The sequence below is a fragment of the Antechinus flavipes genome, chromosome 4 (genome assembly GCF_016432865.1).
Source record: "Antechinus flavipes isolate AdamAnt ecotype Samford, QLD, Australia chromosome 4, AdamAnt_v2, whole genome shotgun sequence".
NCBI classification, from domain to species: domain Eukaryota; kingdom Metazoa; phylum Chordata; class Mammalia; order Dasyuromorphia; family Dasyuridae; genus Antechinus; species Antechinus flavipes.
In genome coordinates, this window is record NC_067401.1 from 115,496,032 (window position 1) to 115,523,405 (window position 27,374).

The following is a 27,374-nucleotide window of genomic DNA, read 5'->3' on the forward strand; positions in this document are numbered from 1 at the left end:
TTCCCAGCAAGAGATGAATGAGGCAATTTTCTAATCATCTTAATGAATGGAAATTTGTTTCTGTTGGTAGTGAAGGAGGTCTGTCTAATATTTAACTGGGTTAAAGAGAAGAGGGGTGTTGTAGCTCTGTTAAATATATTTTCTTCCACTTTTTAAAGAAAATACTTTTTATAGGTCTTACCTTACTTTTTTATGAGTTGTTTTCTCCCCTCCCTTACTCCAGATTAAATCTTCTTTTTTTGAACAACAACAAAAAAAAAATCTGATGCATCTAACTATATATACATAATTCTGTCCTGGTAGTATTTCTCATTGCCCTACCATGGGGGATGGGTGTATGTGTTAAAAAGGAGTGGCATGGATAAATAGTGTTTATTCATTAAATGCATTTTCTCATTGGAAATACTTGATACAAGTTACTTCTTGAAACTTACTTGTCTTGGTCTTTGTCTTTTGGTTTAAAAAAAAAAAGTTTGAGAATCCTGAGTATTGTTAGTCCTCACCATGGCTTTTATAATATCTAGATTTTTTCATAGGAAAGTTAGTTGTCGGAAGCAAAACTTCTTTTTGGGGGAATTAAAATTGTTTTTCAGAGTAGAAGTAAAAGTACAGATTATTATGTTCTGGTTTTATCTTAGCAGAGGTCATTTAAGGGAGAATGAGATCTGTGGATTTAGAGCTGTTTGTTTCTTATCCCATGAGATGATATTTTGTTTCTGTTATGAATTTGTGTTTCTGTATTTGATTTCTGTTTCTTGGCAGAGTAGCAACTGAAGGAAGATCTCTCCTTGGCATGTAGCTTTTTAATCCATGGTTCTAGAAATCCAGACATTTACTTGACTTCACTAAAGAGTGGTAATTAAAACAAAATCAGTCTCTTTCATGCTTTCTTGAGTAACTTGAAGTTTATACACTCTTTTCCCAGAGATCTTAAATGCTTTATAAGGAATTACTTGGACAAGCCAGTGTAGTCCTGTTTTTAAGGTTGTTAAAACTGAAGTGTAGCTAGCTCATCCTCATCTAGGTGAGAATACGTTCTACTGTCCTATAAAAAGTTATTGCTTCTATTGTTTTGTAAATTTTTTTTCCTCAATGCTGTGTATGTATAAAGAACTTTACAATTTGTGGACTTCTATACTTTTAACTTCTCTTCCTTTGTCTCTTGGATTTAAAAAGTGTTTGAAAAACTCAGTTAGCTTTTGTTCCACTTTCCTCTTACTGAACTAATGAAAATTTTTATCTACTTCCTTGTGTATAAGAGGTTTTTGGAAACTCCTGTCTGTTCATTATGGCCCTGATAGCTTCTTTCATATATAAAGATTATTTCTAAGGCCTGCTTAAGTTCAAGAAAGAGAAAATGAGAGTACTAATTACTTGGCAGTAACAGTATTCTTAGCTGGTTTCACTGTTAGCAAATTTAAGCTCTTGTATTCACAATACCTTTTTCTTTAAATGACTTATATAACAAATTAAACTTGTATAAGACTGACAGAAAAATCGTTTTTGGAGAGGGGCTATGTACTTGAAAACTCTCTTTAGCCAAGATCGAAATGATATGTGTCTTTTTTCTTTTCTTTTCTTTCTTTTTTTTTTTTTTTGAGACTGACTTTTACTTTATATATCTAAGCTAACCAAAGCTCTGTTCAAGTACATGTGAAGAAGAGAGCAAGGGCTGTTTTTCTGTTTGTTTGTGTCCCTAGTGCTTAGCACATTGTAAGTTCTTAAAAAATTAGTTTTTCTTTTTCTATTTTTTTTTAATGGAGAAGTCTTATGTGTAGTAGATGTTACAACAGACATAATGGACTGTTCTCTATTTTCTCTTGAAAAAACCCATATAATTTTCTGTGACACTAGTTATACCATGTCAATTCTGGCATGCTTGCTTATAGAACAGATTGTTAGAGCAAATAAATGGCTTGGGTGTGGTTAGTATATGAAGATATATTGGTGTCCATATGCTAACTGAAGAGAGCTGTTGAGCTGGTTTTTGCAGATGCTGTGTTAAGGTGGAGTGGGAAGGGAGGAACCATTTCGTCCTGGGATCTTAACAATTTATGAAGTTGGTCTCTTCATTCACATTTTGAAGATGATAAATAAGTCTAGAGAGGCCTATTTCATTGTTAGATATAAAAAAAGATTGACTTAATTCTAGATCATTCTATCATATAAAGGATTTGTCTTTTTTGAACACAGCTACTCATTAAATCCATAGAATTTTCATGATTGCTTACTACAATATATTTTTTATTTTTATATTTTTCCTCAATAACAGGTAATAACAATTTTTAACATTCAGTTTTTTAAATTTTGAGTTGCAAATTCTTCCCCTTTTCCTCTCCTCTTCCCTCCCTCCCCCCCTTCAGAAAGTAAGCAATTTGATATAGATTGTACATGTGTGATATGCAAAATTACTACTTTATTTTTGTAGCATGTTAGGGGAATTGAATTGTATTCTACAGAGCAAGGACAATTCAGTATCACATGACAAAGAGAAAGAATGTTTAATTGACTTACATTTTCTATTCTTATTAGAGCATTGTTTGTTCCTACAGTATAAACTCTGGCAGGTCCAGATGGAAAGGAGTTAAACATAGGTCTGATAAAAGGAGTATGATATATAATACCAGGTTAGTTAAAAATGAGATGTATTTCCAGGAACTTCGTGACTTTTAAGTGTTTTTTTCCCTATTCTCCAACAATTTTGCCTACAGAGGTAGGCATTGTAATCTGTCAAATTAACATGCATTTATTAAGTCCCGTTTACTGTATGTATGATAGATACTGTCCTAAGCACTAGGAATACAAATAGAAGCAAAAAGAAAAACAGTACCTACTCTTAAAGAATTCTTTTGGAGAAAGATATCATATAAAAAGAAGCTCTTAAAAGAAAGGGAGAATACAAGGAGAAGGGATTGCCTAGGGAGCATGATGAAATCTGTCAGTGTAAGAAGTTTGTCTGATCATGTTTTTCAGGTATTAGATTAGGAATCAAGTTTGGTAAAATTTATTTTCTCAGTCATTGTTGTATTCTCATTATTTTATTTGAAACTTCTAGTGTTTAATTTACACTAAGACTATTAAGTCAGACTTGAAAGTCGCTAGAGATGGTTTAGTTATACCTCTTGTCTTTTAGAATCTGATTCTGCTTGAATATCTCTTGGGGATAGTGACTAGACCACTTCATAAGCCACTTTCTAATAAATTCATTTCTGGATATTTCTGTAAAGAGTTCTTCCCCTCATTGCATATAAACCTGGTGAAAGGAGTATGATTTGAGCTTGCCTGTATTCCCTATATATACTTCCTTAATTTCCTGATACTTTGGTCTTCTGTCCTTTGTAGTAGCTTGGAACCACTCTAATCCTTTCTAATCCTTAAAAGCTGTTAAGCTTTTAAATATTTTAAGTTAATGTACTATGTTTTCCCTTCTCTTCAGGTTATACATGTCCAGTTCCTCCATCATTTTCTAGAGATAATTTGAAGTCTCTTCAGCATTTCTTGTCTTCTTCTGAATATACTCAAGTCTTTTAGCATCCTTCTTAAAAGTATGGTTTCCAGAATGAAGCTTAATATCGCTAATGTATTTTAACCAATGTAATGATGTCTAAAGTGTCTGTTTCCAATAATGTAGCCTAATGTTGTGTTAGAGTTTTTTAGGAGCTGAATCATACTTATGTTAATTTTAGAATTCCTAGTATTACCAAAACCTTTTCACATGAAGTGCTGTAAAAACTTGTCTTTTCTAGCTTATTCTTTTTTCAGGGGAGGGAAAGAGGAGAAGGTACACTTACAATTCAGGACTTCATTATCTGATATAAAGATGAAATTCTTCTATAATAGCTCAAATTCATATTGTGCTTTAGAGTTGTGACAGTACTTTTTACATCCTTTTATTTCATTTGATTATCACAACCATTTTGTGAGATATATCTTACAAGTATTTTTATCCCACTTTACAGATGGGGGAATTGAGCTGGACAGAGGTAAAAGTACTTTACCAGCAGTCTGTGACAAAACAGATTTGGAGTTGGATTTTCTAACTTTAAGCTCAGCGCTGTTTATGCTGCAATATATGTTGTACATTGATGCCATCTACTTTGACTTTTTTACTACTATCCAAATAAATAGATGGCTATTTTGTTTCTTAATTTTTAAAAATAGCCTTTTATTTTTCTAAATACATGCAAAGATAATGTTCACCATTCACCTTTGCAAAACCTTGTGGTCCAATTTTGTAGGAATAGATCATTAATGATTTTAAATCATAACATTATGCAGAGCTGCCCTCTTGTGGTTTCTGAATGGAAGTTCAATTAAATTTTCAGCATTACAACTTTAGAATATAAGGGTCAAAGATTTATAGCTGGAAAAAATCTATCATTAGATGGAAAGAGTTCATCTAATGCAACCTCTTCATTTTGTTTTGTTTTTGAAATTTCATCTGAGATACATGACTTTTTATTATGAATTTTAATAAGCTGATTTTACATGAAACAACATATCTCTTACATTACTTGTTTATTTATATATATTTTAGTTTGCTTTTCTTTCGGCATGTCATTTTATAAATTATTTTTGTCTGTGATTCTTTCTGGTTTTCCTTTTATTGCTTTCTGTGTTTTTAAAAATTACTTTAGTGGCTCTCCCTTTTTTGTGTGATTGGGGGAGAAGAATCTATTCTATCCCTAGCCTTTCTTTTCCACCTAACATTCCCCCACTTTGAAAACGAAAAGAAAGAAAAACAAAATACTTTAGCAATTATGTATAGTTAAGCAAAACAAATTCACACATTACATCTATTAAAATATATATTTAATATATTTATTACCTGGAATCTTTACTCAATTACTTTCTTGTTTTACAAGTGATGAAAGTAAATTTCAGAATGGTTGATTTTCCCAAGAACACCTCAATAAATTAAGGATTGAGGCTTGATGTGAATATAGATCCTGACCCCAAGGCCAGTGATTTTTCCACTTGAACATTGTTCCCTTGATGGAGTAAAATGTAAGAATTATATAATCTTAGAAACAAACGAGAAGTAAGAAGGTTCATTTAATTTAAATCCCTTATTTTACAGATGAGATCATTGAAGTTAGATATGCTATTTGATTTGGTCAAGGTCACATATTAAATATAGTATTTTATATTTTTTCCTCTTACATGTGAAGATAGTTTTCAACATTTACTTTTGTAAGATTTGGAGTTCCACATTTTTTTTCTCCTTCCCTTTCTTTCCTCCCTCCTCCCAGGACTTTAAGCAATTTGATATGTATTATACATATACAATCATTTAAAACATAGAACATTGATTTGTATTAGTTGGTGGGGAAAATTGGCTTTAAATTTTCTTAACTTCTTTCTTGTAAGGTGATTTCGGTTTTTCCATGAATTTTAGGAAAGGTAGTATATGTCTTTCTAACCATCCTAAAATAAACTAAAACTTGATTATTCATTGACGTTGTTCTCTTAATGGTAAAAATTAGAAGATAGAAAAAAAGTGCCAACTTTTAGGGAAGTTTTAAAAGTTGCTTTAGCATTTTATCATTTGTTTATAAAAAGCTAAATCATTTGGGTTTTTTTGTATGAATGTGTGTGAGATTATGTTTGGCTGACAGATCTATTTGAAGAATTTCCATCTGAATTTCTGTACTAATATTAGAGGCATCTTTTGTATGTTTTATTATGGTGATTAATTATTTGAATTTTATTATTTAAGACTTTGGCTGTTCTTAATCTCCCAAAGGAGTTTTGATTAAGAGTTCAGTGGGCATACTCATATGAAAGAGTGTTCCAAATCACTGTTGATCAGAGAAATGCAAATTAAGACAACTCTGAGATACCACTACACACCTGTCAGATTGGCTAAGATGACAGGAAAAAATAATGATGAATGTTGGAAGGGATACGGGAAAACTGGGACACTGATGCATTATTGGTGGAGTTGTGAACGAATCCGACCATTCTGGAGAGCAATCTGGAATTATGCCCAAAAAGTTATCAAACTGTGCATACCCTTTGATCCAGCAGTGTTACTTCTGGGCTTATATCCCAAAGAAATATTAAAGAAGGAAAAGGGACCTGTATGTGCCAAAATGTTTGTGGCAGCCCTGTTTGTAGTGGCTAGAAACTGGAAAATGAATGGATGCCCATCAATTGGAGAATGGCTGGGTAAATTGTGATATATGAATATTATGGAATATTATTGTTCTGTAAGAAATAACCAGCAGGATGAATACAGAGAGACATGTATAATACAGAGAGACATGTAATTGGAGAGACTTACATGAACTGATGCTAAGTGAAATGAGCAGAACCAGGAGATCATTATACACTTCAACAACGATACTGTATGAGGATGTATTCTGATGGAAGTGGATTTCTTTGACAAAGAGACCTAACTCCGTTTCAATTGATAAACAATGGACAAAAGCAGCTACACCCAAAGAAAGAACACTGGGAAATGAATGTAAAAATTGCATTTTTGTTTTTCTTCCTGTGTTATTTTTACCTTCTGAATCCAGTTCTCCCTGTGCAACAAGAGAACTGTTCGGTTCTACAAACATATATTGTATCTAGGATATACATATATAGGACTGCTTGCCATCTAGGGGAGGGGTGGAGGGAGGGAGGGGGAAAATCGGAACAGAAGCAAGTGCAAGGGATAATGTTGTAAAAAAATTACCCTGGCATGGGTTCTGTCAATAAAAAGTTACATATATATATAAAAGAGTTCAGTGGGCAGCATTATGTTTTGATTTACTATAATAAAACAATCTTAATTTTGTTACAATGATTGTAGTCATTATTTGAGGCCAATTACATACATACAGGGTGAACTAAAACTTGGTGCAGCTTTTCATTTTAATAATTTCAGAAATATAAATAATGCAAACTGACAAAGAATATAATTTATTGAAATTACTTTTATACTTGGTTTTATGAATTTTTAGTAAAATTTTAGTTTAACAAGATGGGGGGACCCTTTCATTATTCATTTTGTGGGTCAATTTCTTGATGACACTTTTTCTCAGTAGAGATGTATTCTTGCTTGGCCACTTTTTTTTTTTTTTTAAACTTGATCTAATTCCAGCAGACCTTTTCTTCTGGGCTCATATTCCCTTTACAATCATATCTTCAGTTGTTTCTCTCCATCCCCTCTCCTCCCCCAAAAGAAAAAAAGCCAAGCAGAACCTAGAATGTTTAAAACATAGGGGTGCTTAGTCAGTGTTTGAACTGAGAAGCAGTTCATATGGAATATTAAGTTCTTAATTCTTTTATTAAAGGATGGATAATGTACCCGGACTTTAATATTACTTAACATTTAGTTCTTATTCCCTCACATTTTGAGTTTGGATTTATGGGTCACAATTCTGCCATAAATTACATTCTTACAGGGCATGGCAATGTTGAATCCAATTAATAATCAAAATGTGGCTTTTTTTTTTTTTAAAGCTTTTAGCATCAGTATATGCATTCAAATTGCTGTCTTAACATTTATCTTAACTACCTTCCATGCTTATTTGATCTTGACATCAGTCAATAATCTTTGTTGTACTGGTATAAAGGGGAGAAATGTAATTATGTAAGCAAGCTTGGGTTATAATTAGCTTTTAGCAGCGGCTTTTGTTCTTTTATGCCTGGACGGTGAATTGACTCTCTAGTTAATGAAGCTGGCTCATCAGTGAGTTTTACTTTAGTGCAGGAGAGTAATTTATTTGAAGTATTCTTTGGGTTCTAAGAATATTTTTATTGGCTAATACCACTTTTGGGAATTAATGGGGAAGTAGTTCAAACTCAGGAAAGGGGAGAGAAAGAAGTTTTTTATTATTTAGCAAAAGGTCTGAACTATTGAAAGAAAAAGAATTACTTATACTTGAAATCTCATGGCTAGAAACCACTTATTTTAAAATTCATTTAGGTCTTTGGATTCTCAATTTCAGAAAAAAAAAGTAGAAACTAATGTCTTAATTTTGTTTTTCTTTTTTTGGACACAAAAGACTTATTTGTATTTTGGTCTTATTTCAGAGAATAATATAATAATGATTCTTGATTTCCTTGTCACTGTAATTTTCAAACTTAAAACATATGTCAGCTATTATCATAATTAAGGTTTTATGAAGTTCTTAATATATATACATTTTCCAAGTTGACAGTGAGCATCTCTATAAAATACGGATTTCTTAAATGTCACTTTGTGGCACTGAGGTTCATAGAAATTATGATGGTCATTTAACTAGAAGATGGGGAAATTTGATTCTCCTCCTTCATCATTCTAAGATTCTAAACTTGATGTTTCCCAATTGAGATAGAACTGAAATTAAAACTGATCTAGAATTTAAAAATTTCTTCCAATACAAGTAAAATAGCTTTTTTTTTTTTTAAATGATTTAACCAACAGAAAGAAGCTTGTCTAAGAACATCTAGATACTTTTGCCTCACTTAAAGAGTAAAATATTATTCATGCTTTACCAAACAAAGCTTGGGTTTCTGATAGGTAAAAATAATTCTTTCTGTGTTCTGTAGTCCAATGTTTAGTAACATAGTATGGAATTTTCAGTTGATGTCAAGGGTACCTGTCTAGTTTTTACAAATTAGTCCATCCTTCCTATTTTGAAAATCAGGGTATTTGGGGTATATATTTTTTTATTTTCTGCTTGATTTCTCAGGCATCTTGATTATTTACTCTTTACTTCTTTTGACATTGGTCTTAGTGATTTGGTGGCCTTGGGTTCCTGAAAGTTGTATTCAAAAGACTGTTCACAAGTTCTTAGTCAGACTGTATGTTATCTTTTGTTTGAAATTCAGGTACTAGGTTAATTGCTTTGTGCTAAATTTTAAGCATGTGGCAACTAAGGAAGTCATTTTATTCAGAATTAGGGTTGATGACAAAATCATGGATTCTTAAAAGTGTTAGTGTAAAACTTTTAAAAATTAAAGCAGCACTAAGACTTCTGGGATACTTTGTATAGCAGTATTATCAAAGAAATGTCTGTATAAATTCTTTTGTTAGTCTGAAAAATAAAATTTTTGTAGGACTTAAGACAAACTCTTAAGTGGCTAGGTGCATTCCTCACTTGTTTTGGATATTGATTCTTATAGTAGATTTGGTCTGTTCTTTGCACTTTTGATATTATTTTGGTTCCAATTTCTCCATCGAGAATAAAGATGTTTTGTTTTGTTTTCTTTTTTTGAGGCTGTTAACAGTACTTAATTGTTGGGGCGGGGGGTGTCCTCTTTCCCCTTCCCCCTTTTTTCTTTTTTTTTTTTTGTGGGGAGAGGTTCCAACTTTTGGTTCTGGTACTTTTCATAATTTCAGCTTACTTTTAAGTTTAGGCTTAAAGAATCATGTTGTTTTCCTGGTTTTATGTTCCTTTCTTTTTGTTGTATGATTCTTTTGGAAGTCTGATTGACACATCATTCTTAGTTTTGTCACACTGATTTCCCCTTCTAAAATGGGATTATTTGTATATTGTATATTACATAGAAAGGTATAGCCACATAGGCAAAATATGAGGTTTTGGGGGGGGTCTCTTGCTTCTAGAGGTATATTTCTCTTTTCAAGTCTTTGGAATACAAAATTATTTCCTCTGAACTTTTTGAAATTTACTTTGCTACCATATCCAGCATTCCCTTCTTTTGCTAGTCCTAAGCTCCTAGATGATATTACTTTCTCTTATTATTATCACTGTCACTTCCGTATCACTAACCATTCTTTCTAGTTGCCCAAGTCTAGAGTAGAAGTTAATTTGTGTTGCTTCGTCTTAGTTTATGAAATGAAATTGTCAGAAAGGCAAAGTGGGAATTTTAAATATATTTGCTTTTTAAAAAATGGAATGAGCTTGATGCACATACTCAGATAATTACAAATCCTGTCTCCCTCCCTATTTCTGTGCTAATTTATGATCTGTATCAGGGAGGCTGTTACCTGTGTTTTCCTATTATATATTGCTCTTCCACATTCATCAAATTTTTTTTTTCACCAAAATATTCTGTACTTAGGTTTGCAGATTTTTGTTGTGACAAATACAGAACCACTTCTTTCTCCATTTCTCTTAGGTTTCTTATGAATGAGATCCCCCTATAACAGTATTTTAGTAATTAGTATTATTCCCATCAATTCTCGGTGATACCAACAAAATCATATTTTTATTTTTAAAATAAAAATTTTTAAGGTAACTTTGCTTAATTCTTTGTGCCATGATATCTTGATCTATAAGATTTTGTTCTTCATGTACTTGATTGCAATTGAGAATTTTTAATTGCAGTAGCATCAAACCAGAAGTTATTAGTGAAAATAATTAACTTCTGTAACAATACTTATTGCTTTCCTCCCAACCAGGTGACTTGTGGAGTTATGATTTTTACACTGGAGAGTTTGTGGTTTCCCCAGAACCAGATACAAGTGTACATACTCTTGATCCCCGGAAACACAAGTATATAATCTTGGGCAGTGATGGACTATGGAACATGATCCCTCCTCAGGATGCCATCGCGATGTGCCAGGACCAGGAGGAGAAAAAATACTTAATGGTGAGGAGAGAGACCTTATAATTTAATGTTGCTGTCCTCATTTTGGTCTTTAGTACTTTTGTTAGAGATCTTAAATAGAAATTTAGATTGTACAGTAGCAGTCTTTAAAGAAGTTCTACACTTATCAAGACCTTATAACATCCATTAATAAAACCCATTATCTAAAAACCAGAAGCCACTATAATCTCTCATAAATTCACCCCTCTCTCAGACTTCCCTTTTTCTTTTCCCCTAGGTTTATAAGATCCTGTCTCCTCCCTCATCCTACATGTGCCTTCAATTGCCAAATCTTGATGCACACCCCTTATCCTTTTAAAAAAATCTTCAGTGTCTCTTGTCCAGTCCCTTTCCCTTATTCATTCAGCTTCTGCCTTAGTTCAGAGACTTAGCACTTCTTTCCTAGATTTTTTTCAGTAGCTTACTAATTAATTTCCCGGTCTCAAGTCTCTCCCCTTTCCATTTCCAATTCATTCTCCAAATAGCTACTGAAGTGACTTTCCTTAAATACAGATCTAACCATGTCATTTCTGTATTCAAATCTACTCCAGTGGTTCCCAATTACCTTTAGGAAAAAACAAACACTAATTTTTAAAGTCATTCTCAACCTGGCAGCAACTTTTCCAACTGCTTTAGGCATTATATAGTCCCTTCTTAGCACTTAATAAATGCTTTTTCCCTGTTTCCTTTCTTCTGCTCACACTTCATGATTCAGCAAAAGTAGGTTTCTCTATGCTCTTTACACACATCTACCCTTTTATATGTTTGTATTGCTTATTGCCCCTTGTCTGGAATGTTCTCCCTCTCACCTCTGGCTCATGGAGTCCTTCTGAAGAAAAAAGCATTGCCTTCTGTATGAAGCTTTTCTTAATCCTTATAAAGTTGGTAGTGCTGTCTTAACAGCCTACAGTATGTTTCTCCTATTAAGTTCTATGTAAGTTCTTTGAGAGCAAGGATTATTTTATTCATTGTATTTTTATCCTCCTTAACTGGTATGGTGCCTAGCCCTTAGTAGGTGCTTAATAAATGCTTATTGGTTGATTTGTAAGGGTAAGTCAGTGAGATATAATTTTGGATTTTGGAGATTTTGGACAATAGCTAGTATTACAGATTGGCTGGGACATTGAGTCAGAAGAGAAAGAAGATTTGAAGGATATATTAGGGCCAGAAGTTGGAGGACCTTAATTTCTATCCTGTAGAATTTGCATATATTTCCCCAAAATATTGAAGGCTATTGAGTCTGGGAATAATAAAAGTATGCCTCAGAAATTATGTGAAGGACAAACTGAAGTTGGGGAAGGAATAGAAGCAAGGAGACTGGAAGGGGGTGATTGTAATAGGCTAAGAATGAAGTTGGTTGCCATTTCAGTGGAGGGGATACATGGGAGAGAATGGCATTAGAACTGATTTTGATATGTGGGGTGAAAAGTCCCTCCCCTTCCTCCCCCCCACGCACACACCCCTTGTATTTTAACAGCCATGAAAGTCATTTGGTTAAAAACCAAAGTCCCAGAGCTCTTAGGGAGTGAGAATTGTGTGTGTGGTTTTTTTAAAGAAGAATTTAATAGTTTTTTGACTCAATCAATGGGTTTTTAGTAAAAAAATCTCTTTTAAAAAAATTTTGTCAAATCATTTAATCTTTTCTTAATTCTTTAATTTTTAAAGGGGGGTAACCGTGATATATTTAACATGTATAGGACTGCTTGCCATCTGGGGGAGGGGATGGAGGGAGGGAGGGGAAAAATCGGAACAGAAGTGAGGGCAAGGGATAATGTTGTAAAAAATTACCCAGGCATGGGTTCTGTCAATAAAGTTATTTAAAGATAAATAAATAAAGAAAGAAAGAAAGAAAGAAAGAAAGAAAGGGGGGGGGGGGATAATAATACTTTAACTGTCCCATTTCTTATAAAAGTCAAATGAGGTAGCTTATATAAAGTGCTTTGCAAACTTTTAAGTTTTGTAAGTTCCCTTTATCTGTTTTGGTGTATTTTCTTTATGGTATTCTGTCATTTTAATGAAAACAACAGTTAATTGAAATTCTTATAGTGAAATAGATTTGGGAGAGCATAATTATAAAAGAATGTTATATAAAAGTTTCATACATGGGAGCAACTATGACATTACAGATTATTAAGGTTTTGCTATTTTATTACGTAAATAGCACACAAGAGTTAGTAAGGAAAGGGGTCTTTGATAGTTAACTAGGGGAAAGACAAGTTCCCCAGTAGAACTCAATTTATCAAGAGGAAGAAGCCATTAAAGGGAAGCCAAGAAGTGGAAGTATGCCATTGACTACCAGGCTAAATCCATAGATAAATTTAGTAGAATAATCCCAAAATGAGGTTAGCAGGAAAAAGGGATTACACCATCGATTGATGGGGTAAACCTAAAAGAGATCTAGTATAACAAGGAGAAAAGATGTCATGAGGTAGGAGACCATGGCAGTAATATAATATGATTTTGTAGTCCCCTGATTTTAGGGGGCTTCTGTTCTAGTAATAAATCAGTGGTTTTAGATTTTCTGCCTCAGGAAACTCCCACGGCCAATCTTTCTGATTCTGACCACTCCTTAGTCAGATAGCTTCTGGCCTCAGGAAACTCCCAGAGATCAAATTCCTGTGACAGTGGTAAATAAGACCACTCCTCACTTCATTGCTGACTGGTAATTTTGTCAGTAATAATCTGGTCAAGAGAACCAAATTTGGGAGATCACGTCTTCCTCATAACTAGGAAGGCATGGTCTCCAGAATTTGGTTCTCTTGACCAGATTCTTATATAGATATGCCAATTCTAAATGCATCTCCTTGCTTCTGTTTCACTGCTGAGTTCCCTTATAATTCAGTCTGCTTTGTTAATGGTATTACTATTACAATAAAACTTTGCCCTTTGACTAGGAGATAGATGGGTTCAAGCCTGCAAATTCCTATCATTGCTTCTGGCTTTTTCTGCTAAATCCCACCTAATTAGCCAAAGGTCTGACTAATTTTAATTCTTTAGGTCATGGATAGGGAACTTTTTCTGCCTAGGACCATTTAGATATTTGTAACATCATTCCCAGGTTATGCAAATTATCAAATTATAGAACTCAAGCTCTGGGAAGTTGTTGTACCTAGCTTTCAGCTCATCTTTACCTGTAGCTGCCTTAGCTAGTGATGACTAGGGCCTAATATGGTCCAAAGGTCAGTTGTATCTCATCTTTGGTTTAGTGAACTAAACTAAAGGTTTAAGAAACTAAAGAATTATTCTTAAATTTTTTTCATGTCTTGATAAATACTTAAAAACACAAACTGGGGTACCCCCTTTTTTATTTTCCAGTATCAGTATTTTACTTATTTTATGCTGCCAAATTAAAACTAATACTTAAGTCTCTTATTCTGTATTCATTCAGAGGTTTCTCTAAAAGCATAAACATGTGAACAATCAATGTATTATTGCTGTCTTAGAACTCTGTGAAAATTGTTGATGCTAATGAGTTGGTTGTTTCAATGCCTTTCTAATTCCAGTATTAGAAATATGAAATAGGAAGCTTTGTCTTTAAGCTACTTGTGGTAACTTTATTTGGTCTGAATCTGAGGAATTTCGAATAAATTGAGGAAGCTGAAGTAACTAGATGAAAGTGAAAAAGTATTGAGCCAACTCTTTCAATTTAGACAAATATTTTCATGGAAGTAATACTATAATCATCATTTCAGCATAATGTATACCCACTATAATAATGGAACATTAAATGCTTTTTTCATAGGGTAATTTGAGAAAAAAAAAAAGGCATCTCATCTTTCTGTGTTTCTCTAAAAGGATTTATTACCAAGGATATTGAGAATGGGGTCTTAAGAGGACAGCAATATATAGACTGAAACTTATATTATATATTATATATATATATATATAAATTATAGAGAATCCATCTAATTGTCTTTTGTTAAGGGATCTTAACTGGGATCTTCTTGTGAAAGAAAGTTTTTGACAAAAGTGAATGATAAGAAATAGATGACATGTTCTTCATACTTAATTCTAAGACAATCTAGACTAGTTAGTAGAGGCTGTCAACAGATTTTTACAGAGATCTTTTTTTCTTAGTCTCTTTAAAATGAAAAAGAGGATTGTGCTTTTTAAAAAAAAAAAGCCATTAAAAAGGTCTGTTCCATGTTCTAAGAAGGGAATATAATTCTTACTATTTGGCATGGCAAATTAGGTTTTGATTAAACTTAGAATAAGTCTTTATGTATTGTATGTCCACATCATGGTATGTTGTTCTTCCTTAGAAGAATAAGTATGTTGTTCTTCCTTAGAAGAATAATTATATAAGATATTATGTCTGATTTTTATGATCTGGAGAATAACTTTACTCTTTTTTAAAACATATTTATAGTAGATTTGCTTTTTATATTAGTTCATCTTAACTTATAATTGATTTGATTTTGTTTTCTTATTAGGGAACAAAGAAACTTCTCTCTTCCAAGTTGTTATTCTTATAGTACAGTAATAGTCATGTTACTATAGTTTTCAAGCATGTATTATGGTAAAAAATGGGGACTGTGCTTTTATTTGAATTAGTAAAAATTTAAAATTAATTGGTTGAATATTTTCTCAGTTCATGCTTATTTTCCTGTCATTTGAATCATTGCTATATGTTTGAATCAATACAATCATTTACAAGTATAAGAAATAGCTATTGGATTTGGGAGGAATGAAGTTAAAAGTCCATTAAATATGCAACTGCAGAAGTGGGTGTCCTGTAGAATAAGCACACTTGGAGTGCAAAAGCAGTCTTTTATTCCATATTCCTGTTTTAGAGTCTCATATGATTCCCCATTGACTACTACAGATTTATAGACTGTCCAGAGTGCCTAGTCTTACCCGCCTCCTCCAGTCTCCAACCTCTCACTCTTCCTCCTCCTCTACCCCTCAGTCTCTACCCCTAATTACATCATTACATCTTGCCCCGCCATGAGTATAAATCCTTAATTACATCTCTTCCTTTTGTGAATAAGTACCCACCTCTGATTACATTTTACTTCCATTATTTATTTTTATTTCCTCGTTCTGCATTAGCCTCCATTTCTTAAACTCCAATTTTATTTTTCTGATTTAAATTTCATAATGAAAACTAAACTCTCATATGTTTCTCACACAAGGGATGGTGTGCAGTATACTCAGGTCATATTTATTTTCTTCTAATTTGACTCTGCAGTATATGTTCTAATCACAGTGAGAAAATTCTGGGTAATTAAGGTTAATAGAGTTACAGCAGGAAGCTTAAAATCTTAGAGTTAGAAAATTCTGAATTTTAGTCCCAATTTGTAATTAGTAATTCAATTTTAATTTTTAATGAAGAAAAAAATAAATATTACTTAACTATTGAGGGATAATTGAGATAAAAAATTAATCAGTTATAATTTTATATCATTATAAATTTATTTAAAACCAGTCGCGGAACTACTGGGCTGAAAAATATCTTCCATGAAGAAAGCTATTTTGTCAGTTGTGTACACAACATCTCCTAATTTCCAGAGGAATCATTAGTGAATATACTATTAAGAAAATATTTTGAATTGCTTCCATGAATCTAATGAAATGTTCTTGTTTAATAGTTTGCCAGCCACTTTGGAAATTCATTGTATTATAAAAACCTCCCTAAAAATAGATCTTCGTCATTTGAGGTGATTTGAAAATTAAAAAAAAAAAAACTGGTTATTTCCTCATGTACATGTTTATACTACAATATTTAATTCTCCAAACCTACCATTTTTAGAATGTGCTTTTCTTAACTTGTAATTTGACTCTCCATAATTACAAGGGTAGAGATAAAATTTCTTGCCACCCAAATAGATAAAAATAGATTAAAAATAACCATATTGTAACTTCGTTTTCTAAAAAGAAAAAAGAGAAAACTAAAACAGATTTTTAAGCAAATATAGTATATATGTATATGCTGTCTGAAATTTTGGTGTAACATGGGTAATTTTTATTTTTGGCATAATGACAAACTTTTTTAAAGAATAAGTTTAGGTGAAAATTTATTACAAAGCAGATAATTTAAAAAAAATAATTATCTGCTAAGACCTCATTTCTCACACATAGAGGAAACTAAGTCAAGTTTATAAAAAAGAGCCATGCCTCAATTGATAAATGATCAAAAGACCTGTGTCCAGAGGCTATAAATTCATGTGTATGTTTTGACCTAACAATACTACTACTGGGCATAAATACCAAAAGAGATTTAAAAAAAAAAAAAAAAGGAAAATGGCCTATGTATAAAAAATATTCATAGCAATACTCTTCTCAGAGCAAAAAACTGGAAATGAGGGGATACCTATCAATTGGGGAGTGGCTCAATAAACTGGCATGTGTTTGTGATGGAATGTGTTCTATGGGAAATGATAAGCAAGGATGCTCTCAGTTTAAAAAAAAAAAAAATCTGGAAAGTCCTCCCTGAACTCAAGCAAAGTGAAATGTACTGCATATAAAGCAATAGCATTGTTCTGGGATGACCAGCTGTAAATGACTGCAGTTCTCAGTAGTATAGTGTACTATTCAGTAGTACATGACTACTCTGAAGGACTCATGATGAAAAACTCAGAGAAGGAATTGTGTTTGAATACAGATTGAAACATTCTCTTTTACTTTATTTCTTTTTGTACCTTAATTTTTCTTGAGGATTTTTATTTTCATTAAGATGAGATAATTGTTTTCTTTTACAATTTGACTTTTATGGAAATGTTATGCATGATTTCACATGTGGTTTCTTAACTGTGAGTGGGGATAAAGGAGAGAATCAAGAACTCAAAAATTTTAGAAACAAATGGCAAAGGTTTTTTTGTTTTGAATGTAACTGGGGGCAAAAGTGTTAAATAAATTTAAAGAATGATTATCTGCTTTGGCAAAGGATTTCCTACAAGATTATTTGAATATTTGCATTTTTCTACTGTTCATTTACAGTCTAATTGTTGTTGTTGTTTTGGGTTTTTAAAAATAGTTTATATTTTTCAAAAATATATTTATTGAATTTTATAATATTTATCTTCTGTGATTATTTTTTGAAACTGTTTTGTTGTAATTTACAAAGTATAAACTTTTCTTGTTAGGACTCAATTTTTTATGCTAAATTCTTCTCAAGCATATCTTAGGAGCCGCTAGATGGCATGGTGGAGCCCTGGTCCTGGAGTGAGAAGAACTTAAGTTCAAATGTGGCTTCAGACACTTAGTAGCTGTGTGACCCTGGGCAAGTCCCTTAACCCTGATTGCTCCTCTCCCCTGTCACCTCCCCCAAAAAGCAAAAATCTTGACTTTTAACATTGATTTTTCTCTCTTTGTCTCTGTCTCCCTCCCTCTTTGCTTCTCTCTTCCCCTGCCTCTCCCTCCTTTCCTCTGTCTGTCTGTCTGTCACTGTCTCTATCTTTTTATCCATCTCTCTCCAGGGAGAACATGGACAATCTTGTGCCAAAATGCTTGTTAATAGAGCACTAGGTCGCTGGCGACAACGCATGCTCCGTGCAGATAACACTAGTGCCATAGTCATCTGCATCTCACCTGGAGTGGACAATCAAGGCAGCTTCACACGTGAAGATGAGCTTTATCTAAATCTGGCAGACAGTCCCTCATACAATAGTCAGGAAACTTATACAATGTCTCCTTCTACCTGTTCCACACCACCAGTGAAGGTAACATTTTGCTATTTCTTTATTGTTAATAATTCAACATTAGGTTTAGGTTTAAGTTCCAGGTTTTACAGAATTTTTGTCACTTGGTATTTTCTTTCCTATTTTTAGTTTTAGGAAATTAAAAGATTTTGGCGAACATTTTGATGGTTTAAGAAACAGCATGGCATAGTGGCTAGTGAGCTAATCTTGAAGCTAGAAAGACCCAGATTTAAATTATATTGAAACATTGACTCTGACCCAGAGCAAGTCACTTAATCTCTCAGTGTTTAAGGTCAGAGGTGTCAAACAAGAGGCCTCCTCTGCTGACCTAGATTAAAATGTAACTGGGAAATATCTAGCAAAATAAATAAAAATACTGTACAACCTAGATATTGTTAATCTGTGGTTTTCTAAGTAAATATGTGGCTTGTAGGGTTGGTGTCTGTTTGAGTTTGACACCACTGTTCTAGGCAGCTCTCTTACTTGCACAGAATGTGCATTGAAAGATAATTGCAAAGACTGACCTGCATTTAAAGATAATGTTTGTTCACTTGAGTTCTCTTTAACCACTAACATCATGAGTCCAATAGTCTTTACTCCTATCAATCCCTTTTGAGTTTAATTCACTGCCTTTAATTATTTGAGTACTATCTGGGGTACTGGGCATTTCAGATTGACCACAGCCTGCATCAAGTTTACCTTTGTAATCTTGTTAATAATATGTCTTATTACAAATTATTCTATGATTACTGCTTTCAGCAAAAGACAATATAGGATCATTATTTCTCACCTATCCATTTTACCAAAATAGTTGAAACCACTGAATACTTTTCTTCATGCAGTATTAAAAACAACCACTACCACCTAAGATGCTAAGATATGACTTATGAAAGAACTCTCATTAAAGAGTCAGAGAACTACAGTTTATAATGATATTCAGCCTAGGTATGAGAGGTTCAGTATATAGGTGTTGCGCTATGGTCCTACTCCTTCACATATTTAGTAATTTCATCTTTCATAAGAGGTAATTTATATTTTCAAATATAAATTGGCAAGTTACTTGTCCCTATTCACATTTTTAAGGGCCTTTATTGTCAAAATTTTCTGGAACTTTGCCTATCAAACCCTTTTTGAGGATTCTTTATTTGGAAATACATAATTATTTTCAGCATTATCCAGTTTTGAAATATTTTTGAATACATCTAAGTATTTTTGCTTTTTTTTGGTATTTGCTATTTTTTTAAAAATACAAAATGAATTCAGGAAGTATGGTAAGAAAGATGGTGTGACAAGAATACTTTATTTTAATACAGATAGCAAATGTGTCTCATTGTTCTAGTGCAGTATTAAAAAAATGATAAAATAGGCCATCTAAAAATACTTTCTCCAAAAGTTATTTTGAGGACTTTAGATAGTTTTAGATCCCTGATTTATAAATATTACATCTCATATACAAGTATGCAAAAAGTTCAGTTGGCCCTGCTAAAATAGAAAAAAGTAATCAGAAGTAGTCATTGACTAATTTCTGATAAGCATGTAAAGGACAAAATTTGGCTTATGTGGAAATCTGTTTTGCTTTCTTTTTCTTGCTTATGAAACTTGTAATCAATAAGATTCTCAGAAGTGTCTCTTGTAAATTCTCTTTATTTTGTGTTTTTGACAAGCTCCGATAATTTTTCACTTGTTTAGCTAACAGCCCCTATTAAAAATGTGTAGTATTTCAATTTATTATGATTAACTTAAGACTTTTAAAAAATATTTGGACAGGGCTGACATGTGACCTTTAAACATAGCATTTGAACAATTCAACATAGGCTTTCCTGAAAATAACCTCATCAGAATATTTCTCTCATATTTAAGCTGAACTATTTTTTCTACTATCTCAGCTATATTACAGCTCAATAAATAGAAACATCAGATTTCAGTAAAACCTACAGTGGGATGTTGAAGTATTATTAAAATGTTAAAGTTGTTATGAAGATAGGGAACTTGACTTTCCCACTCTGACCTTTGTCTTGGTTCCTTTTATTCAGGTAAAAATTTAATAGTTACAATTTAGGAATAAGAGGATTTATTGTGTGATATGGTTTATAGGGGGGAGGATAGGTACAAAAAGATGTGTCTCGATTCCTACAACATTGAGGTTTTTTAAAAATCGATTATGCTGCTCGTAAAATCTTTCTTTATAATAAAAGTGAAAGTTATCTTCCCTTGTAATGAAGGAAACATTAACCTTTCTTTGTAACATTGGAAAATGGCTATAGCTAAACAAAAACCTACTGACACAGCAACCTCATTTGACAGCATATTATAACATTCTTTACCCATTATTCCCAAATAGTCTGCTTAATATAGGGAAGAGTCTTTCAGTATCTCTTTTCTGGAACAGAAATCGGTCATTGAAGCATGTATGACTTTATATGAAACTCTGTTTTAGCCCAAATAATTTATAAAGTATTCAGTTCACACTCAAATTATGTAATACTTCTGTTGATAGGATAGTCTTAACAAATTTTTTTTGAAGTTTAAAAATGTGCAATTTAAGCACTTTATGTCTTACGTGTTTTATGAATCTAGAAAAAGGGGGTGTAATTCAAATAACATAATATGGGGTGGATCTAAAAGAGCAGTTGACTGTGCTAACAGTTGCAATGTATTCCCACAGAACGCCAATAAAAAGAAAAGGAAAAGGAAAAATGCAAAGAGGAAGTGGGGGAAGAGAAGCCTTCGAACCCGTAGTATCAGAATAATAGTCTGTGAATTTAAAAAGAAATGGCACAACAGAAATTATAATAAATTGTGTTAACTCTGAACTTGTCCCATTGTCTGTCTCTTTTGTAAAAGGATTCCATCAGTTTTTAATATATACTAATTTAGTACCGTTCCTTTTGAGGCTTATTGTCCCATGGATTTCATCATGGGTAGCCACAAATAGTGTGTATAGCTGTTATGTAGAATCTTATTTGGTTATTTATTTGTAGCAGATGCCATTCTCACTATTACCATAAAATCTTTTTCCCCCTCAACAAATAGTTTCTCTGCTAAATACTTTAAAAATTGTACATATTTTTACGCTATCCCAGGTAGAATTTACATTTACAGGGTAAAGATGAATTTAAGACTACTGGATTCAATATAAAGAAAAAGAACAAACTCCATATATAGCTCCTGTAAAGAAAAACAGCTCTTCATTGTCTGACATATTTACCTAAAACACCCCTTGAGGTGTGAGAAATATCATAATCATCTGCTCATTATCACAAGCAAATTAAGGATATTATATTTTTGAAGTTAAGCATACAATCATAAAATAAATGAACCAGTGATCCAGAGAGGAAAATTATGTGTTAAAGCTGTATATTCTGGATAGAACACCAAGATTAGGACAATGTACTTTTGTGCTCAATTCCTTTACTTGAGTACATAGGATCCTGAGCCAATGATTTTATTTTCTAAAGCACTTTGATGTCTATGAATGTGAAACTGGATTTTATTTTAGAAACTAAAAATTTTCTAGCTTTTTCACTCTAGCCTCAAAAAAGGTAAGCTTCTAAAATGTAAGTTTTAGAGATAAAAGTATAGTCTTTTAGACAGCACTATCAGAATCTGGTAGCTAACTATGTATTGTATGCAATTTTGTATCAGGAATGAATATTTATTTGCGACTGGAGTTGGCAGCATCTCAAGTAAAGATCATTTTCCTCTAAAGTCATGATTTCCAGTGAATTTCTTATTTATGTTGTTAATAAGGACAAAAGATATGATCAAATTTTTTCCTGCCTGCAATTCAGAATAACTGATATCTTTGTAAATAATGACTAACATAGAAGAGGGAGTAAATTAGTCTATTTGCTAATTATAGAGCTCCAGATAATATCTAACTTTGACTTGAGTAATAAGTGAGCCTTTGTTAGAATTTAGCTTTGTTAGAACAAGGCTATGGCCATGTAGCACTGCTATCAAACTAAAATAAAAACAGGTTCCTGTGGGCCACATATTTCACTTGGAGACCAAAAATATTCATCTTTATGGCAGTGTATTTTTATTTATTTTGTTTTAAAATGTTTTCTAATTTTATTTTAATATTGTCCAGGCCTCACGGCGTTTTTGTAGGCTCCTTGTCTTTGACACCTCTGTCCTTGGGAAAGTTGCCAAATGAACTTAACCTTAAAATAATGTCATATATTTATATTCAAGTTTTTGTATGTGTACATTTATTTAAAAGAGATTTTTAGATAGCTTTGTTATTCATTGATTTGACAGGGTTATTCATTGCCTTTTAGTATCTTTGGAAGTTAGGAGGGCTGTGCTTGGTATAAGTTGGAATACAGATGGGGAAGACACAGTGAAGAGTTTAGGTTATATTTCTAAATTAGGCTCTCTTGGTCCATTTTACTGTAGAGTTGTACCACAAAGGTCTTTCAGATCAAACATGATTTTGGGTAGCATTGTCTCTTATATCTACCCTCTAATTTCAGTGGTGTTCAACTTTTTTTTTTTTATTTTTTTATTTCTCATAACACATTAGGTTAATGTTAACTGTTTTTCTTCCCACCAAGTTTTCAGAAATTTATAATTTGTTGAGTTCATCTAAGTTTTCTAGTATGTTCCCAAAATATCACTTTCAGATACCCCACCATTTCTATATATACTTTATATAATTTATAGGGTAAAAAGTAGGTAATGGGACTTAGTGAACTTCAGTTGCTTAAGGTTCATTAAATGTTTATGAGTCAAAAATCAAAAATCCCCCAAAGTCATTTAACATTATTTTTTCCTCAAAAAATGTCTTGCTATAGATGATCTTTTAAGTTCTCTTTCAATTCTAAAAGTTTTCCTGTTCTTTTTATAAGTAGCAACTTATAATTGCTAGCCTCCATGAACTCTGTAATCTTCTATGGTAACAGAATTTGATACCTTTAGTATTGGCAGACAAATCTGTTTTGACTATTAGAAAATTATTCAGTTGTTGACTTTTAACTCCCTTAAGATTTTTTATAATTTTTGTATGATTTTTGGTCTTTTGAGACGACTTTAAAAAATGAGTTTTTAATTGATGTTTTTCTTTCTTAATGTCTATCTTAATTATCCCAAGTATCCCTTCCTTTCTCCTTCCCTAAGAGCCATTCCATATGACATGGTATTTTTTAGAGAGGGGAAAAAAATCAGCACAGCTGATTGATACTTCCATCTCCCATGAAGATGGGTTAGGTTGTGTTTTTTCATATTTCTGAGTCCTGGTTGTTCTTTATAATTTTGTTATATTTACTTTTGATTTTTCAATTTTCTTGCTATCACAAACAGTGCTACTATAAATATGGTGATATTTTTCTTATCAGTTTCCTTGGGGTATAAGCCCAGTAATGGGGTTTCTAATTCAAAGGGTATGAACATTTTAGTCACTTTATTTACATAATTTCAAATTATTTTCAAATGTGTTATATCATTTCATTTTATAACATAACCAAAAATACGTTATGTGTATATCCTTCCGTAACTCTTGAAGATTTTAAAATTAAAATTGATTCACTGTGGAAGCTTATCAGTCTCTGTTTCTAGCATGAATGAGTAAAAAGTTAAAGCGATTTAGTCCTCTTTATTTTCTTGATTTACAGAAACAGTGACTAAGATTGAGGCCAATAGAAGTTTGCTTCCATATAGGATTTCTATTTGTTCTATTTGTAGGCTTGTTTTTTAACTTAGTCTTTCTGTAGTTTACTATAGAATAACACAAAATAGTTGTGACCATCTGACATGCTTTAGAAAGATTGTTAATTATGTTCTCCTTTCTATGAAACATTATTAGACTGTCTCCATCAGTGAAATGGCTCACTGTAAACACTCCCTGACTTGGAAGACAACTATCCTACAATAAGACTATCTTAAACTTGTCTGAAGAAATGTATACATTCAAGATCTCCAAAGAGAGTCTAGGAGGACTTAATCACCAGCCATAGCATCTGTTTGACAAGTTAAACTTGGTTTGTTGTAAAAGAGTTTGAAAGTTTTATGTGTCTTTATTTTTTTTATTGTAGTAGCTACAGGATTCTACTGCCACAAACCAGGAATTCATTAAACTACACCATAAGTAATTTCTGACATGTTTCTCCTTCTTTTTCAGTTTTTAGAAGAGGATGCATGGCCACGACTGAGCTCTAAGGACCATATCCCTGCTCTAGTTCGAAGTAATACCATCTCAGAGAAATACTTAGAGTTATCAACTGAGAGAGCTCGGGGTAGTGGCCAGTCTGTAGCAATATCTTCAAAGGACTCGGAGGCATTAGAGGAAAACTACTCTAAAGGCCTAACTTTGAGGATACATGACTCTTTGAATAACAGCAATGGCCTGACAGTTGGTCTTTCCTCTACTAATTCAGCAAACCCCAATGCGGACCAAAAAAACTTAAAGAAATCAACTCCTGGCCAAATGAAAGCTCAAGAAGTTGAGAGAACCCCTCCAGCTAACTTTAAAAGGACACTGGAAGAATCCAACTCTGGACCGGCTATGAAGAAACCGAGACGAAGCGGCCTAAATAGGAACAGTAGTAGTTCTTCATCAGAGGGTCTTTCTTCAACCCCTCAACGTAAAAACTCAGTGAAGCTTGCCATGCGTCGCAGTCTTAGGGGCCAGAAGAAACTTGGAAATCCTTTGTTACACCAGCACCGGAAAACTGTTTGTGTTTGTTGAAGATGCCACCCATTTTAAATCGGAGATTTTTTTTTTTTTACATTGGTACAGAAGACAAACATTTAAAAAAGAAATTAGAGAGAGCCTTTTGTTTCTTGGTATTCAAACAGCTTTATATCTCAGCCTTGTACTCGCTTGTATTATAATTGTGAATTTTGTAGATGTTAGGGTATAAGTTGCTGTAAAATGTGTGTAAATTTGTTTCCTTCATACAAACTTAGTCCTTAAATAAAGTAATTGTGACAACAGGGCTAAATGTCTCTAAAAAATAAAAATAAAAAATAGATTTTAGAAATCTGTTTAATCTTTTTAAAAAGCTTATTAATGAACTAAATTTGTATAAATTAACTTGTGATGAGAGTTTCATGACTTTTTAACTAAATTATTCAGCAACTGGAAAAGTGATGTATTTTCATAGCAACTTAAGTTCCACTCAAACAATATCTCTTAGAGAATTCCTCTTTAAAATTTATTTTTTGATTTTTAGATTTCACAAGTGAAAATTAAAATTTAGTGGAAGCAGTTGAGCCATGCAATAGCTTGATGCTAGGTTGTTTTTCCTAATTAAAATACTATGCAGGATCTCTTCTCATTGTTGAATTTTTTTGACATATGAGTCGGCAAATCATCAAGAACTGTGGGGGGGGGGGGGGGGCGAAGAGGGGAGGAGAGACAGGGTTGAAATTAACTTCTCCAATATCCAAATTTTCAACACTATGATTATCAGGTTTTAAGTAGTTATTCTTTTTTTCATTATACCTTAAAAAGGCATTTTAAGTCTTTTCCCAAACAACTTTTGCTGCTGCTAAATTTAAACATACTTTTTGGCTATGAGGACACTGTTCATCTAATAAACCAGTGTATTGTTCTTGGTGTTTCTTAATTTATTTTTAACAAGAATATATTATTTTGCATATTTAATTATATTTTGGGACACTATTTCAAAATGCATATCTTTATCTTCCAAAATATTGATATATATAATAAGAATTTTTAATATTCCTTAATTCTAAAATTAAGATATATGTATATATGTGTGTCTCTGTGTGTGTGATTTTGGTTAATTCTTCAATTGTGCTTCATTAATTTATTTCTGAAGTAGCATTTGTCACTTAGGAACTGTCTTCCATTTGTAGAACAGTATATGTAGAACATATTTTCAATGAAAGGTAAAAAAAATAAGGATTATCATCTCTAAGTGCAATGTTTGAAGAACTTCCACCTGCCTATCATACCTATATTTCTCTATAGGAAATTTTGATACACTTCTAATTTTTGAGTCATTTTAGTTGCATCCCATACTTGGTGATGTCATTTGAGGTTTGGTTGATAGAGATACTGAAGTCTTTCTTTTGCCATTTCCTTCTTCAGCTCCTTTTAGAGATAAGGAAAATGAGGCAAACAAGGTTGAGTGACTTGCATGGGGTCTTGTAGCTAGGAAGAGTTGGAAGCTTGATTTGAACTCAGGAAAGGCCTTCCAGACTAAAGGCTCAGCACTACTCTACTACTACCTTTGACTGCCCCTTTTGATACAGTAGATCTTTTAATACCTTTCAAATATGTTTTAAGTAAGATCATAATTGTTCTTAGGTTTACAGAACTGGAAGAGGGATCTAGAAGTTGAGTCTGACTTTCTCATTTTTAGGAAAAAAAAAATAAATAGGCTTTGAGAGGTGGGAGTAATGTCACTCTCAAGAATTTTTTAATAATGTTTAGCCATGATCTCTTGATTTAAAAGGTACCTGGATATAATTTCATTTAATTTGAATCAGAGCCATCTTATTTTTGGAGCTTCTTTTTTAGTCAAAGAACAATAAAGTGCTAAAATTAGATCTTAGCTATGTGTTACCATGGCTACAGTCACACCCAGCCTCTTAAGGGAGGATTTATGCAATAGCAGCCAATTCTTTCTCTGAAAGAGGCAATTTGTCTGGCAAAATATAGAATGTAGTGTTTGTTTATATGTTATCACTATATTAGAATATTATGACAACAAGAGTTAAGATGTTAGCATGTATGATTTTTATCATTTTAGGAAGATTCAAAGATCCTTTATAAAATTAAGATTGAATTGTGCTTTAGTCCTGGTATTCTACTATTTAAAATAGTATCTGAAATAGAACTTTTTTTTTTTAAGAGGCAGCAAAGCTTCAGCCCATGAGCATTAACTTATTTATTCAGCGATCTTAACTTAGTCCTAATTTTTTGGAAGAGGAGAGAGAGAGCAAGACGACAGCATATAAATATTTACCACCAGTTTCAGGGCAACTATGTGGCACGAAGGATTAAAATTTGAGGTCTGGTGTCAGGAAGATATCTCCAGAAACAGTTTATCTTAAGTCCAAATTATTTCTAGCTTGGAGAGAACTGGCCAAAGTAGCCTCAAGATGATTTTTGGTAACATTTATGGTAATTTTGGACAAGGAAAAGATACCTTAAAATGTGGCCTACTTTAACATTCCTGAATTAAACAGCCATTCCTCTTGAATCACTCCCCACACTGGAGTTAACTGTAG

General features: G+C 32.6%; 1 protein-coding gene across 3 annotated transcripts in view; it reads left to right on the forward strand.

Annotated features, from left to right (window-relative positions):
• The window catches only part of PPM1D (protein phosphatase, Mg2+/Mn2+ dependent 1D), a 47,665-nt gene extending 21,939 nt beyond the window's left edge, over window positions 1-25,726 (forward strand). For 2 of the 3 annotated variants that reach the window (XM_051994103.1, XM_051994102.1), the window contains exons 4-6: window positions 10,343-10,533; window positions 17,949-18,191; window positions 24,292-25,726. In XM_051994103.1, coding sequence (XP_051850063.1) covers window positions 10,343-10,533; window positions 17,949-18,191; window positions 24,292-24,858 — 1,001 coding nt within the window. In that variant the 3' untranslated portion in view covers window positions 24,859-25,726. The remainder of the gene's footprint in view (window positions 1-10,342; window positions 10,534-17,948; window positions 18,192-24,291) is intronic. The other variant, XM_051994104.1, reaches the window with a different exon arrangement.
• The last annotated feature ends 1,648 nt before the right edge of the window (window positions 25,727-27,374 follow it).